The sequence below is a fragment of the Lagopus muta genome, chromosome 12 (genome assembly GCF_023343835.1).
Source record: "Lagopus muta isolate bLagMut1 chromosome 12, bLagMut1 primary, whole genome shotgun sequence".
Taxonomy (NCBI): domain Eukaryota; kingdom Metazoa; phylum Chordata; class Aves; order Galliformes; family Phasianidae; genus Lagopus; species Lagopus muta.
This window is the reverse complement of record NC_064444.1, coordinates 11,534,375-11,550,806: the sequence shown is the minus strand read 5'-3', so window position 1 is coordinate 11,550,806 and position 16,432 is coordinate 11,534,375. Positions and strand designations below refer to the sequence as shown.

Below are 16,432 nucleotides of genomic sequence, written 5' to 3'. Positions count from 1 at the left end.
CTGTTACTTTTATATAGCTGTCACAAGGAAATGTGAACAGGATTGACAATTTCATTTATCTTTGTGATAGAAATGCAAAGTAAAGGATTTGTAGCAAGTTGTGTGTGCATTGTAATAGAAGGGCAGCAAGAAACCCTTTTCCAGCCAGTGCAATTTATTTACCTCTTTTCAAAATCAGCTTCTCATTGTTTGCCCACGAATCTGCCTGCTCTGAATATGCATTCGAAGAGAAAGAAAACACAACAAGTTTGAAAGGATATTACATGGGAAATTGCAAAAAGTACTTTATAATTACTTAGAAGTGTTGTCAATTGGACAGTGTGGTTTTTTGTGCATGTTTCAATAGGGTATAGAAATGGACTGGGCTGATGCCCATGAAGAAGGAAGGCAGCACGTGGGTTTGCTGCTGCTCGTGGCAGTGTGCTTGGCCTCAGTGAAGGTGAGGTGGCAGGGGCCCCTGTCTACACATCTGGGAACAGAGGAAATGGTGGCCTGGGGCTTGGAATTCATTCAAATTGTGCAGTTAGATGTTGTTATATGGAAAGGAGCGTAAGATGGAGGGGCTGGAACTGGGACCTGCTCCATAAGATTTACATATGGACACAACCGGGGCACTCTTCTCAAACATGAATGCTGTGGTGCCCAAGCACCTGCCAGAGAATGTCAGGCCATCAGTGGTAAATCATGACAGTGCACAGCTGGGTGAGGAAACAGGCTCCCTGCCACCCCAACCTGATCGTTCCTAATGTCCTACCCAAGGAATGGATCCCCACTATTCCTATTTATGTAAAGACTCGTGATTTTTCGATCTGGAGGTTTCATGCATCTTTAGTTTAACATTCTTCTGTGCAGGACTGGTATCTTATTTCCAGGGCAGAGGCAAAGACAAAACCAAAATCCCTGCTGAATCCAAAAGAAAAAGATCAATTAGCATGTAGTGTGGTAGCAGTAGCATGCAGCTTCAGGAACACCACCTGCCTCCCCTCTCTCACACCACCACAAGTCGAATGTGGCAATGATGCTAATTCTTCTGCTGCGTTTCCCCTGCTTAGCGTTTCTCTGAATTTGCAACACTGACAAATGTAACCAACCATTAAAATGTGCAATAACAATGACATCAAAAAGCACGCTCTGCGGGAGCATAGGCATGTAAATACAAGTGATGAAGAAACAGAAGTAGAATTTCTGGCTCGTGATGAAGAGCCTGAGTAATCTGGTCAGGCTGTTTCAGGAGCTTGTCATTTATTCATTAACTTGTACTGTAGCATACTCCTATTTATTCCGAGTGCAATGGCAAAGTACAGCTGCACAGGCTGAAGGCAGAGCACTAGCTAAAGGAGAGTTTTAGGACAGATGGTATCCTAGATTTATAAGAAGGCCTTTCTATAATTAACAGTGGATTCATCACATCCAAAACATTTGCTTGTGTAATGTGCCTTTGTGTATTAACAGGGTTGTACTAAAACCTATCAATTACTTCCAGAATTTAGAAAAACGTTGACTTCTAATAGGTTTGAAGGGGAAAAAGTGAGTCCATTAGCTGCATTTTTATTTAACAAGTTAAATTTTGTAAATAAGATTTTTTTTCTCTAAGCTATCATTTCTAACTATGCACCTATATGAATGTGTGCTATGCTGTTAACGTTTCATAAACTCTAAAGGCTGTTTTCAGCCTGTGTGGAATAGTACAGAAAAAATTCTGTGCAATACAACTTAATAGCATATGCAGTTATAACCCAAACACTTTTTCAATGTTTTTGGAAGCAGCTCTGTGTCAAAAGTGCAGCTTTTTTTCTACCTGTCTAGGCCACAAGTTCAAGTGCAATCAGGTGAGTGTTTTGGTCTTAGCTTAACCTCTACCATTAGGCAGAGTCTGGAAAGCTATCAACTATTGCTCAGGAAAAGGCCAGAAATAACTGCCAGAGTGACCGAATTCTCTGTTGCTGGATGTAGGGATTGATCCAAAGTCAAACCAAAACTGTCTTGCAAGAAAAGCTAGATAAAGGCGATGGTATCTGAAAAGTGTAAACTATTGCAGAGGTTGCACTGGAGGGAGAAACTGAGTTGCTTTTGCTGTTCTGATCATCTCTTGTAGTGACTGTAGCCCTGGATAGGTGCATACCCCATGGCAGTATGTAGGGAGGTCCCTGTGTGCTGGCCATCACCGCTCCAGCAGCCTTCCTGTTTGGTGGCACAGTGGAGGTGACCCAGAGGGGCTCTGGGCTTCTGCTCTTCCCTATGTGAGACCTCTAGGGGAACAGAGCTTCACGTTAGGGTTTCTAAACATGTCCTCTTGCCTTTCCGTCCCCTGGCTTGTGGTAGCTGTCTGCACACATGCAGAAAGGCATGGGTTATTCCAGCAGATCCCTCTTCTTTCCCACAACACCTTTCCCCTTTCTTGAGGGCCACGCTATGACATGGGAATTAATTTCAAACAAACTGATGTGATTTCTTTTAACCATAACCATCAACACCAACTTCAGGCTGCTGGTTCCCAGAGCTCAGCTTTTGTCTTGTTGGTATCTCATTGATAGAGAAATATGGACTACAGAAGAGCTTTCTAAATGCAACAAATGCTGCTTGTTATTAGGATTTTCAGTAAGTACTAGGTAATCTGTGACTCACTGTGATGTACTCCACCAGAGCCTCATTAGCCAACCAAGCTTGCCTAATTGACTTGGCATTTCTCGTGCATGCAACCAGGGCATGAAGTGGGACTTTAAAAAGCTTTGTTCCTGACAGCAGAAAGGATTTTGTACAAAATCATAAACAGCAGTGAGGAATCATCACCCATATGATAAGAAACCCTGTCAGGCAGGTAATATAGTGCTGGCAGGCAGTGTGAGATGAAGCATGGCAAGGTTAGGATTTGGAAGCCAGCGAGGGGTGGAGGTTTTGATAAATCCCATATAAAGCTGGCTTTGAACTCTTCGGTGTGGTGTGTATAGCAAGAGCCATGTACGCCATCCAGGAAGGAAACAGAAAACATTTGGGTGAGCTTTGGCTGCCGGGAGCAGGTTTCTAAGGTACCAGGGCAGTCTGGGCAGTGCCCCCCAGCCCTCCCCAGCACAGCAACCATTCCCAGAGGACTGATCTCTGTGTCAGTGCCAGGAGGGCACAGCCCACTCAGCCCTGGCACACCGTGGCCGGTGCTGGCAGCGAGGAGCTGGAGCCGTGCGCCTCAGTGCCCAGGTACGGCAAAGTGCTTCTGACATTTCTCCCCATTTGTGAGAGCAGCCATCTGGCCAGCGGGCTTGTTCTGAGGTACAAAGCACAGCTCGGAGAGGCTTTATTACTAAGATGCAATAAAAATAGATAAGCAGAAAACATCATGTGTAGAGCTCGCGTATACAGAATAATAATGCTGGGGAAACAGAGCGGACTTCTCCAAAGTGCAGCTTAGGTTGGAAGCTCTGGAGCAGTCCATGAGCACAAACAGCTGTAAGAGAAGCACCAATTTTGCTGGGATGGAAAACCCTAATCAGTGCTTTCCTTCCATCTGCTAACAGCGCTGTGGTGGAATTAATTCTGGTTATCACTGCAGTTAACATCTTCATAGCTGCTTTCTGCCTTCCTCCTGAAACCTGAGCTCCCTGGTGGCAGAAAGCGGTGTGAGTAGCGGGGCTGCTGCTGTGTGTAAGGAGCTCGAAGGGAGAGCACGCGTTGTAGTTAACTTTAAAAGGATTATGAAGCTTATCTCCAAAATGATCAAAATAAAACGGAGACCTTCTGAACAATGGAAATCTCTATCTCTAACTAGCAGTGTAGTCAATTTAGTTAAACAAATATCTGTGTTTACATGGTGGATTAATTTCAGATTAGTGGAATAAAAGCCCTAATAGTTAAGTAGCTGTAAATATTTGAATTCTAACATTTTGGTAGAGCTGTTACTGTTTATTGCACATATCTTTCTGCTTAACCATAGGATTTTTTTCTGTGGGCAATGAAATACAGGGTTAGTTTCCTCCTGCTGGTTGCTCTGCGCTTTCAGTGGGTGCAGGTCTGCACTGCCTGCAGCCCCCAGGGCTAAGGCCAGGAGCACCCTGGGCACAGCGCAGTCAGAGCTGCAGTCCCACAGCCCCCTGCCTGCTGCCCTTCATCTGAAATACCTCACAAATGTCATCCGTGCAGCCTGATCTGCAGGAGCACGAATTGGTTCCTGGCGTGCCTGAAGCCTGTCCTTTCCAGTCCACCTGGATACTGGCCCCTGTGTTTGAATGGCTGCCTGCAGTGAACTGGGTATGAATGCATTACAGCTTAAGAAACGGTGGTTCTGCTCAAAACATTTGTCCCTGGCAAAGGCTTAAATCAGAGCAAAGTCACTCCTGAGGATCAGGACTCTTATCTACATAGGAGAAGGGGGGAACATGTTTATATATCCAGGCTTGTTATTTATGTGGTAACCTGAATTGATCTCCTGCTGTTAGAAGGCAGCATCTGAAGGCAGACGCACGCTTATCCCTAGCAGGAGTGTGAACAAAGTGTCAGAAATTTTTTCTAAAGTCCTGCAAATGCAGCTATTTGTCAATTAAATGCTTTCTTAGAACTGTTTGCTCACCTCAGAACACTCATTTCGTGAAGATCTTTTGTCCCAGTCTTTTCCAGGATAGGTTTGCAGATTAACTGCTGGAACTTCTGTTTCTGTAGTGGCCGTTATCAGGCAAAACCCTATCCGAATGTTTGTGTGAATCCAGCTCTCCTGAGTGCTTCACTGAATCCATCTTTCTGTATGTCCCATGCCTGATCTGAGTTCTGAGCTGAGTCCACAAGTGAAAGGTGCAGAATGAAGAATCATCTGCCTTTCAGATCTCACCTTTCTGCCTGTTGCTCATGGCAGAACCTGCCCAGGCCCTCTGGTAGTGGGAGTCCCTCCTCCCAAGGCCATCTGATGTAATGGTAGCAATAGCCCCAGCCAGACTTGCCCAGTGCTACGACCCAGAGCGCTGCTTGTCCCTCCATCTGTGTCAGCCATGCCACTTTGTAACTGCAGGGAGCAGCGAGGAAATACCAGCAAGTAATTGATCCTGATCAAACAAAGTAGCCGTTTCAGCTCTAATTTAGGATCCACAGACTCTTGTTAGAGAGACTTTTTGAAACAGTGGGTGGTCGTGGGCTGACTGCTCAGCAGGCTCAGGGGGTGTGACATCAATGTTGTCTGCTAATAAAAATGTGCACACCCTTCCACATCCCCGACCCTGTTTTGAGCACTGTGCTGTGGTGTGGGAATGTGCCATCAGTCAGGCAACCACAGGATGCAGTGATGCATCCCTGAGCCAGCTGGCACCTGTGGGGGGACCATGAAGGTGGTGTCAACAGGGATGGGATGGGAAGTCTGGCACAAAGGTTTTATTTCACAAACAGAAGTTGTGTAAATGATTGAGTCAGAGATCTAATTCATCTGTGTGGTACTAGCTCAGGTGTTTCAGCTGATAAATGAAGATGTCGACTTATTAGCCTAGTTTTGGCAGAATTATTAAAAGTGTGTTTGCATTTAGGCTCATTAAGGGAGATATCTAAAACCAGAAGCATCCAAAATTAATGGATGCCTTTTGAAACTGTTGGCTCAAATGAGTGGTGATGCATTCTTTTATAAGTGGATGGGTTCTTGTGGTTTAGGCAGAGAGTTCCTTAAAAGATAAAAATACAGTCTTGAGCTTCAAAGGAAAAGGAATTGAGTGCTTGGAAGCCCTTCTGTGCTCAGCCCAGACACGGTGTGCTTAGCACGAGTGTTTGTGCCCAGTCTCATTTTCTGTGTTGTGTGTAAACTTGAAATTCTTGCACTACTTGAATTTTTCTTTTTCCCACATTCTCTTCTCCGCGCTACAAATTGGCAGGATTTCTGCACATGTCCCAGTTGCATTGGTTTGGCAAAGGTCTTCATGTTAGCTGAATGAACTAACTAGGATCACACTATCAGCACCTTTTCTCACTTGTGGTGAGATATAGAATGCAGGCATGATGCATCCTTAGGTCCCTAACTGTTACATTAACTTGCATCTGGAGTATTCTCCTACATTTGCACACATATTTAATGTAGAAATCCTTGCAAACCTTTGAAAGTACAACATCCAGTTGAGTTTTAGCTCTAGGTGCTGAATGTTGTATGTACAATATAAAGAGAGAGAAATGTAATTTTAGATAAAATAGAATGTATCTTAAACTGTTGTTGAAATGGGACCTGGCAATATGAGCACAACTGAGTCCTGATTGTTTCCCCCACACTGGATCAGCAGCATGGTGAGGCCAGGAGACAAAGCCCTGCAGAGAACACTGTGTGTCCTGCAGGCTCAGCACACACAGCTCTCTTCCCCACTCCTGGAGAGCAGTGTCCTCACTGCTGGAGCTGCTGCTTGGTGCGAGCTGCCCAGCAGCCACATCAGGAAGCCTCGTGCTTCACTGCTTCATCCAAAAGGTTTTCATAGTGCCTTGAGCTTTGGCCCTGGGCTGGAGGCAGGAGGCAGGCAAGAGGTGGCTTTTTAACAGCAACATATTTTTCTTCCAGTGATTTATCATGCTCTTATTGCTTTTTTAAAAAGGCAAGAAGAAGCAAATCAATACACTTCAAGCAAATAAAACTCATTTCCCTACCTCCAGTTAATCAGGCTTTATTTGCTTAGTATCTGTGATGTTGCAGTAATTATACTAATTCTTCAGTCATCCATTGAGTATCTCTTGAAAAACTGGATAGATGTGAATTGAATTTGTAATTTTTTCAGGTGGTTTTTTTTTTTTTGCTTTGTGCTCTTAGAGAGCGTAGCATGGTGTGATCCTGGCAGTGCGAGTGATAAAAAGGAAAGGAAAAGCAATCTCAGCTGCTTGTAAAAAAGGAAGCAGACTCTTCAATTTTACACATAGAAAACAAATGTTCTTTACAATCTTGTACAGTGGTTCATCACATCATCTCAGCTCATTAGGAGCTGACAGATTACTGACAAATTTGTGTTGTGCCTCCAAAATGTTTGCAGAACTGAGGCCTCAGCTTTCAAGAGATCACTGCATATCCTGTCTGATCTGTTGGTTTCTTGTGTGAATTTTCTCCATTTGAAATATTGGGAGCTCTTTGAGGTCATACGTCCATTTTCAGTGTGGGAGAGATTGCTGGTTTCTCTGAGCCGAGCAGGAAAGGCATTGCCTCAATCAGCGCCGTTCTCTCTTGCACCTTAACTTTCTTTTCCAGCAGGATAACTAGTCTTTATTCTTAACATTTTGACTCTAGTTCCCTATTTCTACCACTGTGAGAATGTGATGTACCAGGATGTTGGTAAACACTTGCTAAAATTATTGCCTAACTCAAACGTGGAATTTTTAGGATGACAGGATCACAGAATATCCCGAGCTGGGAGGGACCCCCAGGGATCCCTGCATTCAGCTCCTGCCCAAAACTCTAACCCTATGTCTGAGAGCGCTGCCCAAACGCTTCTGGGACTGCTGTGCTGTGCATACACACTGCCTTCTCTTTCTGTTTGTCCTTGCACGAGTGTCTCACACTGTCAGATCTTTTAACAAAGAATATCAGAGAAGTAGATAAAGTAGAAACTAAAGGCAATTAAAAATGCATTTGCTACATAAAGCAAGAACTGTGCCTAGCTGAAAAGCAGAGACATGTTTTTTACCTTACTCAGATTTATGGACAGAAAATGAAGCTTTTGTGGGGAAATGTCACTTGTCCAGAATACAAGAATGAATAAAACCTAGCAAAACAAATAACACAGGCTGATGGCTTTAACGCTGAGTTTCCTAACATGGGACAATTGGTTCTTTCTCAGACCCTAAACTGAGCTTCTGCCTGTCCCATAATCCTGTACAGCCCACGGCTGTGGATGGCAAAGAAGAAAGCCATCATGTGCATGGAGCACAGCGTGGCCCTTTGAGCCTGCAGCTCTTGTGGTCTCTCCAAATTTCTTGAAGAAATACAGCTAGGCTGCCACATTGGCTTGGGCCTGATCAGAGCTGGAATCTGGGGGAGGGAGGGGAGGGAGGAGGAAGGAAGGAAAAATGCAATTATACCTCTTGATTTGATGTTAAAGCAGTGACATTTTAAAGGCAACGGGGCTGGCAGCTGCCAGTCCATTGTTATGAGCTACTCTGAGGCAGAAGCACCACAGTGAAGGTCACTGTGCTGGAAGCAGAGTGGGAACATTTTAGCATCTCTCTTGCTTTCTTTGTTTGTTTACGTCCATTCCTCACTTCTGGCCCTCACCTGTTCTGTGAGCACAATGCAACCCCAGGGGAGGTGCTGCCCTGAGCCCCCCAGAGCCCTCTGCAAAAGTATGTACTTTCTGCCAGCAGCAGCAGAGCTGGGCCCCATAACTATGAAAATACATCCGTATAGTAAGGAAAATCTAACAAAAGTCTACAAATAAAGCACTGAACAGGACTTAATTCTGCTGGAGGATTTAGGGCAGAGATGGATGTTGCTTAAATGTGGTAGGAATACTGAGTGCTTTTGCACTAACTCAAAATAAAGGTCTCATCACATATGCTTTCTGGGTGTAAAATAAGACGATCGTCGTGACTTTCTCCTTCAGAAATATGACCTGCACCATTTTAGTTTTTGAACGGGGTAACTCCAAACAGCAGGGTATGAATAAAGGCTCCTGAGCAGCCATTAGCAAGTCTTTTGGTTATTCAAATAATGGGGCTGTACATCATTTTTAAAAGTTACAGGCGGAATTGTTCTTAAATGTCAGCCATTACGCAGTGCTAGAATCACTTGTGGGATTTCCCAAGTCGCCATAAAACACGGCCCAGCAGCAGCCTCCCGTTAGCAGCCCCTGAGACACTGTGCCTGCCGAGGGCTCTGGGTGTAACTGCTGATGGTTGCCATCGCCTGCAACCAGCCGTGCTTCCACAGCTCTCGCCAAGCAGGAGCTGGGGCTGAGAGCGGGTGTGAGAGCAGGAGGAAGGGAAGGCAGACAAAGATGGCTGTGTCTTTGGGAGGAGCCAGCTGGCTCCATCCAGCGGCCCCTCGGGCTGCCTGGCTTCCCAGAAAGGTGCTCAGGAGCCAGGAGGGGATGTCAGGGCTTCTCCAGCTCCTCTCTCTCGGGCTTAGGCATGGAGCCATTTGGATCACGTGGCCAAAAGTGAATGCTCCGTGTCTTGGCTTGTCCTACAGCAGAGTCTTCTCTGCTCAAATCTGATTTGGAAGTGGAAAGCTATGAAAAAGCCACAGGACTTTTCCATAAAAGCAAGCAATTTGAGTTTGCCTGGCTGTAAAATAATGTTATCTATCTGTTGCACAGCGTACTGCCGTGTCTGAGTGACAGTTACGGCAAAACCAGTCATCAACAAAACACGGCCTTCGCTGTCAACACCTGAATTCTTCCTTCATTTCCCTGAGAACTGCTGGTATGGGCGATGCTGCAGGGCCAGCAAAGGGAGTTTCTCACTGGGGTGTTCTGCTTTCATCAACCGTTCAGGGCACGAGCGTGGGCAGGTGATAGCTTATGCACTGCAGAAGTCCCTTTTGCTGGCAGGATTGAATCAATAAATGGCTTCAAACGTTGTTACAATCCTGAGAGCAACATGATTTGCTCAGAACACTTGCTATTCAGCTTCGAGCACCATAGTCCCCCGTTATAATTTTAGTAGAAGATGAGAACATAAAAGAGCCTTGTTATTGCTCTAAGTTAAGACTGTGGAAAACACACTCATGTTCCTAATTCCTTACTTTAATTGAATACAAAGATATCGGTGCTCAAGTGTTCAGCTGCTACATGGAAAATCAAATTTGGTGGCCAGTAAATACTGTGGGACTGAAGGCTTAATGGTATAAACCAAGGGGCACATTTGAGATGAAACTGCCTTCACTTCAGCAACACTATTACCACAATAACAACCTTAGATTTATGAAAATAGAACTGACTTAAATGCATTTGCCTTTCCTTTTCATTTTTATTGCTTATTTTTTATATCCAAGAAACAAAAGCCTCTTAACATCAGCCGGGTATTTCCGCCATCTGAGCCCACATAAAATTTCTCAATGCTGCAATTCCAGAAGAAATTTTTAAATATCAGTTTAAATAAAAAGTTAAGTAAAAGGTTTCCAAATACATTTTGTCATAACTTCACATATACCTGCTGTGATTATGTGATGGTTGGAGGTAAGCAGAGATTCCCTGCATTCTCAGTAGCAGGAAGGCCAGAGAAAGAACCCTTCCTTGTTAAGGCCGCTGTGCTTCCAGAGTTGCCATGTCTGGCTGTGTGTGCAGGTCTGTGTGTGCAGGTCTGTGTGTGCTGACTGTGCGGTCTGTCTGTCCCCAGGTGTCCCTGAGCCTTCTGAGGAGGGCCAGCTGCCCCAGAGCCGCCCCGCTAGCACAGCACAGCACTGCTGCAAACCACCACCCAGCTTCGCTCCCTGGAGACACTGCTGCACACCAGGTAGGCAATGAGCTGCTCACGGAGCTCCCTGCGGTGCTGTGTGGCTTAAGGCTGGCTCTGTGTGGAAAGAAATGATGATGCTCATTTATGTATGGAGCGTGATGAGCTTTTGGGCAGAAGGCAAAGCAGAAGTGATTGTTGGGTTATTTGATGAAGTGGTGTTTGATAATTACTGCAGTAAAGGCCCTTACGGTTGGCTGGGACTGAGTGTGCTGCCTGAGTGCTGGGCTCTGCTCCTGGCAGGGGTCAGGCTCCAGGGGGAGTCTGGAAAGGAGCTGCATCATACCACAGACCTAGCAGGAGACCACTGCAGGGTTTAAATCCTGATATAATCAGTGGAAATGACAGACAGTAGTCTGAAGAAAGAAAAAAATTCCATTAGGAATATGGATTGATGCAGCCCTGGGATCCCATCCACACTGCAGGTGGGTGCTGCGGGGAGGTGGGTGGTTGGGTGCTTCCAGCGCCCAATAATCACCATGAAGTGACTCTCAAACAGGCGCGTCCCGATAATCAGGTCCGTAGAACTCATCACATGTCCAGCTTTAAAAGTAGAAAGAAAATGTTCTGCGGGTCATTAAATCCACTCTGTGCCATTGCGATGATGAAATGGAGCTGTGGCTGAACAGGATGGTGCCTTCAAATGGAACTTCAGAGGAGAAATAAAGCCAAAGATGGTAGCGAGGCACCTTAGATTTATTAAAATACAGCCTCCCCTCATTACTTAGTGCAGCAATCAGTCTGTGCTGGGGCAGTAACTCATTGCAATGACTTTGCTGCTATGACTTGTGACCATTCTTAACTGCTTCTCAACTGGGATGTTTGCCTAAGAAACAGCTGATCCGCAGAAGCATTTTCTTTTTACGACGCTATTCTAAATCAATAGAGTTAGTTGCTGGTTGTTGGGGTTTTTTTTTGGTTTGTTTTTTTTTGTTTGCTTTGTTTTGTTTTTTGTTCTTCCTTAATGCATTTTAACCAGTAATGAACATAGGGATTTAGGAGGCCTGACAGGCACGGAGCCACCAGCCCGGAGGAGCACAGGCTGCCGGCACGCAGCTCCGCGCTCCTCCGGGCGGTCCTTCCCAGGGAGCGCGGGGCCGGGCGGGGCGGGGACACGCGGGGCGGGGCGGGGAGGCGCGGGCCGGACGCGGAGCCGCCGCGCGGGGGCAGAGCTCGGCGCCGCGGGGCCGTGCGGGTGCGGAGCGAGGCTCGGCTGTGCCACCGCGCAGCGTCACTGGGATGGGGCTCGGAGGGGAGCCCGGCGTCGCCTGCGCGCTTCTGGACGGAGCGAGCCCCTCTTCGGCGCAGGGCAGCTGAACCCGCTCGCGGCCGAGCGGATCGCCGGGACGGGATTCTTTTAATTCCCAGGAACGCCGCTTCCTCCCGTTGAGTGCGGCTGCCGGCCGCGGATGTTACAGTAGCTTCCCGCGGACGCGGGGCTGCCGGGCGGCTTTGGCTGTCGGGGCGACGCCGGGCCCCGCGGCGTGCGATGGATTGAGGCGCGCCCGCCGCGGCCCCATCGATGCGATGGAAAATCGGGGGCTGCTCTGCACGCTCTGCTCCCTAGTGCTGCACGCGCCGCTGCTGCTCGGCGTCACCGGTGAGTGGGGGCTCGGCGCTCCCGGGGCTCTGCTGGGGCGCAGCGGGGCTGTTCCGGCGCGGAGCCCCGCGGCGGGCGGCTGCGGGACGGCGCGGCCCGGTCCGGATGCAGCGCGCTGCCCGCGGCGCTCGGAGCCCGCTCCCCGCTAACCGGCCTCGTAACTCTGTGTTCCCCTCCCAGCCACCTTCACCGAAGTTCCCAAAGATGTGACTGTTAGGGAGGGAGACGACATCGAGATGCCTTGCGCTTTCCGAGCCAGCGGATCCACCTCTTATTCCTTGGAAATCCAGTGGTGGTACCTCAAGGAACCGGCCCGAGAACTCGCACACGAACTGGCTGTCAGCATCCCTGGCGGCAGGAGCAAGGTAAGGGGGACGCGGCCGGGAGAGAGCCGGCGGGCACGGAGGCGGCTGGAAACGGGGCAGCGCGGCCTCCGGGGAAGGGGGAAATTCACCATAGGAATATAAGGACAGCGTCTTCAGGGCTGTAACTAGAAAATGCTCGGAGTCCGGATGCGAAGCCAGAAGCAAGGGCTCGAGCAAGGTGGCTGGAGAATAGCTGGGGTTGGAGGCGCGGGCAGCGCGCTGAGCGGGGCATCCTCGCGAGCTGAGAGCTCCGCCGGCAGCTGCGGGAGCGGCGCGGGGCAGCGCTGTGCTGATGAGCGCTGAGCGGGGTGCGCGCGTACACCTGCGTGTGGAGCTCGGCCAGCCGTTTTCACGCAGTCGGGTGTAGAAATTAAAATGCATGAAGTAGCGTTAAATCTTGCGAGTCCCCTCCCCCTAGCGAGCATCCAGGCTCGGGGGCGGGCGCCGTTCTGAACGCTCCGCCGCGTTTCCCCGGAACGGCTGGATCGCCCCGCAGCCCGTTCCGGTACGATGCCCCGGGCGGTGCCAGCGGGGTGCGGCCGGGGAACGCTCCGTTCCCGGCTCGGGTACCGCTCGTTTTCCTGCAGCGCTCCGATCGAGATGCGCAGCTATAGGCGCTGAGCTACTGCGGTGCCGGCTGGATGGGGAAAGTGTAACTCAGTTGTCAGACAGGGAGATAAATCGCTTGGATTTAACCTCGTAGAAAAGCCGCGAGTCGCTTTCACCAGAAATGATGGCGGGGTGCGCGCGGAGCTGATGGTACATCGGCGAGAGCTGTGACATCGCTCGAGTTTTACAGCACTTAGCGGGGACAGCCTAACGGCCGACGGTAAAGACTGTCGTGCGAGCAGCGGGTCCGGGCTGCGGGTCGGCGCTGCCGTAGGCGGCGCGTTTCGCAGCGCGGTGCCGGGAGCTGCCCGCGGGCGCTGGGCGGTGCCGCCGAGGGTGCAGTGCGTGCCGCCGGGGCGGGCCGGTCTTCGTCTTCCCCCGTGCCATGGGCGGGGATCTACTCGTCCGAGTAACGGGGTGGGAGGGAGCGCCGCTCCGCGTGCCGCCGGGACGGGCTCTGATCTCTTGTTTCTATTCCTCAGGTGGCGAACAAGGACGCGACCAAGATCAGCGTAAGTGCAGCGGGCGCGGCGCGCACCCCGTCTCGCCCCGACCCCACTGCCGGCACCGCACGGTGCAGCCACGGTGTGGCGGCCGCTCCCTGCGGGCGGGGGGGTTCGGGGAGGGGATGTTGGGGCTGGGGGGGCCTCCCGGCGGCTGCTACTGCCGCCCAAGCGCGGGGCCGGACGGCTCTGCGAGCGGCGAGGGTGGGGGTGAGGGGGAGAGGGGGGAGAAGAGGGGCGGGGCCGGCTCCGCGCCTGAGGCTCCGCTCTTTTGCAGACGGTCCGCGTGCAGGGCAACGACATCTCGCACCGGCTGCGGCTGTCGGGCGTGCGGCGGCAGGACGAGGGCGTCTACGAGTGCCGCGTGGCGGACTACAGCGACGACGAGACGCAGGAACACAAGGCCCAGGCGCTGCTGCGCGTCCTGTCCCGCTTCGCTCCGCCCGACGTGCAGGCGGCCGAGGCGGTGTCCCACATCCAGAGCGGGGCGGCCCCTCGCCGCCATGGCCCCGCTGGTAGAGCCACGCCGCCGCCCGGGCCCGGCAAGCGTCCGCCACCGCCCCCCGGAGAGCGGGGACCCTCTGCCGCCGCCGCCGCCTCGGCCTCGCCGCCGCCCGGACAGGGGCAGGGCCGGGGGCGGACCGCTATCCTGCAGCAGCAGCACGGCTCAGGTAGGCGCGGGGCTGCGCGGAGGGGCGGGAGGTCGGAGCGTGGGGCGGCCGCGAGCTCAGCCGCCCCGGATCCGCTGTGGGGTGAGCGCCGGAGGCGGCGGTGCGGTGACGGCGCGTGGGAGCGCACCGTGTCGGTGCTGGTTGCGGCTGTAGGGGACCGCGGTCCTTCGCGCTGTGCCCGAAGAACTCGGTCTCTTTCTCACGCAGGAGTCGTGTGTTGCGGTGACACGTGCGAGGCAAAGCGGCCCGGCTGGCGGCTCGTGCGCACCGGGCGGTGCTGCTGCCGCTGCCGGCCGTACGTTTCTGGACTGCACTGAATGCCGAAAATAAAATGCAGGTGTTACGGCCGGCGGTGGCGGTAACGGAGAGATAAGAAGCCGTGAACGAGATAGCAGGATGTAGGAAAGCGTTTTGTAGGAATTCCCAGGTGGGGAGCGATGCTGCCGGCTGCGCAGCGGCAAAGCTGGAGCCGCCTGCTGTGCGGTGCTGCCGGCATTGCTGGCACTGCTGCTGATCCGTGAAAGCACAGTGCCAGGCTCTCAGTCGGGGCAGCAAGGTAAGGTGTAGAGCAGCATCTGCTGTCCTCTGCTTGGGGAAGAGACTCCTTTTAGGTTTTTGCTGTGGTGCTCTGTGAAAGCAGTGTCTTTTTGTAGTGTAGTGTGTTTTCCACAGAGAGGACCGTGGGGTGAAACCAGGTGTCGACTCAGGTGGGGCTGCAGGGCCCGGTGCTGTCCTGGCTGAGCCTGGCATGTGTGTACAGCACCTCTGAGCCTGAGCTCAGTGACAGATCAGTGCTGCGCATCTGTGTGTAGTGACTGAATCGTGTAATGTGGTTACTCAGAAGCCTTCAGCATTTGTAAGTCCTTTTGTTGTACACAGGGATGTTTCCTCTGCACAAAAGCAGGAGTGGGCTCAAGCACTGGGTGTGCTGTTGGTGTTGAACACACTGCTGAAGCTGATGGTGTGGCACTGGCTGCCATGTCCCCAATTAATTGAGATCTAATTCTGTTTCCATTGCAGCAGAGCCCTTCCTGGTATGTTCAGTGCAGCAAAGTAGGGCCTCTCTGTGCTGTATTTCAACATGATTATAGACAAAGTGCTGCTTTCAGGTGTGCTCTTGTTGGCTTCAGCAGCATGCATGCCGTGTGGGGAAGGTGATTCTTTGCATCATCTTGTTGGATTGAAGCATGAATGATCAGAATAAATGTGTCTGTCGAATGTCTGTCAACAAGATGCCTTAAAGAGCAGAGTCCCACCTGATGGACCAGGCCGTAAGTGGAAAACCCGTAGTGTGGGACAAGTACTCTGATACTGTGTTTAAGAAAAAATAGCGATCAGTAATGTCACAGTGTGCAAGGGAACAGATCTGAGGCGACAGGCTGCCCACTGTGCCAGGAATACTGCCTGCTCAAATAGCCTTCTCTGTTGAAGCTACAGTATAAAACCTCAGTGCTGTGATTGCGTGCGATTGGAAAAGATCACTGCCCCTCTGCCAGTAAGGCAGGCTGACGTGGAAACACAGCACTTCCTGAGGGAGGCAGAGTCTGCTGGTAAACTTGTTGCATTTTGTGCCATAAGAGAATGAGTGCTTCTAAATGAAAGGAAAAATACAACTTTCAATTTAAATACTTGTACGCAGGTTTAATCTTTTGCTGTAGGGAGAAAGTCTGGCGCAGCAACTTGGAAAGTGTTCTTAGTGCATAGCAGTGTGGGCATTGCTGAGCTGTGTCCAGGAGGAGGAGCAGGTTCATCTCCTGTGTGCTGGTGCTGAGATTAAATAGCAAACAGTGATTCCACATCTCATAAATGTGAGCAAGGCACTGAATTCAGGAGTCAGTCTTTGTTATCTGATAGTGGAAGGACAAACAAGTAGTTTATTTTATACTGCCCTTCCAGGGGGCAAACTGGCTGCATTAGGTCACTCTGAAAGTAATGCCTCCTATTTATTTCCATAAAAGCTACAATAGATACAAAGAGCACAATTACACTCTTTGATAGAGCACGTTCTCAGCTACAAACCTGTGCTTCAACAAAGTCAGCGCCCTTAGCTGTGCGTTGTAGCCAGCAATGAACTAGAGCTGTGTCAGTGGAGGTGACACACTGTTGCCGCTGCTGGAACTTACCACCCACCCCTCACTGTGCTCACACTGCCGTGTGGTCTCTGTAAGCATTCAATAGACATCAATGGATGTCAGTGGGCGCAGTTTTTTCCGCCTGGAGGACTGCAGTGTCACTCCTTTGCTTCATCCATGCTCCCGTCTCGGATGCCATTCAGAGTGCCTCTCTGCTGCTATCTGTCACACA

General features: G+C 50.5%; 1 protein-coding gene across 8 annotated transcripts in view; it reads left to right on the top strand.

Moving 5' to 3' along the window:
- VSTM2B (V-set and transmembrane domain containing 2B) overlaps positions 1-16,432 on the top strand; it is a 177,030-nt gene that overhangs the window by 144,823 nt on the left and 15,775 nt on the right. For 6 of the 8 annotated variants that reach the window (XM_048958637.1, XM_048958638.1, XM_048958636.1 and 3 more), the window contains 5 exons: positions 10,264-10,380; positions 11,749-11,980; positions 12,161-12,345; positions 13,437-13,466; positions 13,735-14,128. In XM_048958637.1, coding sequence (XP_048814594.1) covers positions 11,908-11,980; positions 12,161-12,345; positions 13,437-13,466; positions 13,735-14,128 — 682 coding nt within the window. In that variant the 5' untranslated portion in view covers positions 10,264-10,380; positions 11,749-11,907. The remainder of the gene's footprint in view (positions 1-10,263; positions 10,381-11,748; positions 11,981-12,160; positions 12,346-13,436; positions 13,467-13,734; positions 14,129-16,432) is intronic. The other 2 variants (XM_048958633.1, XM_048958634.1) reach the window with 1 other exon arrangement.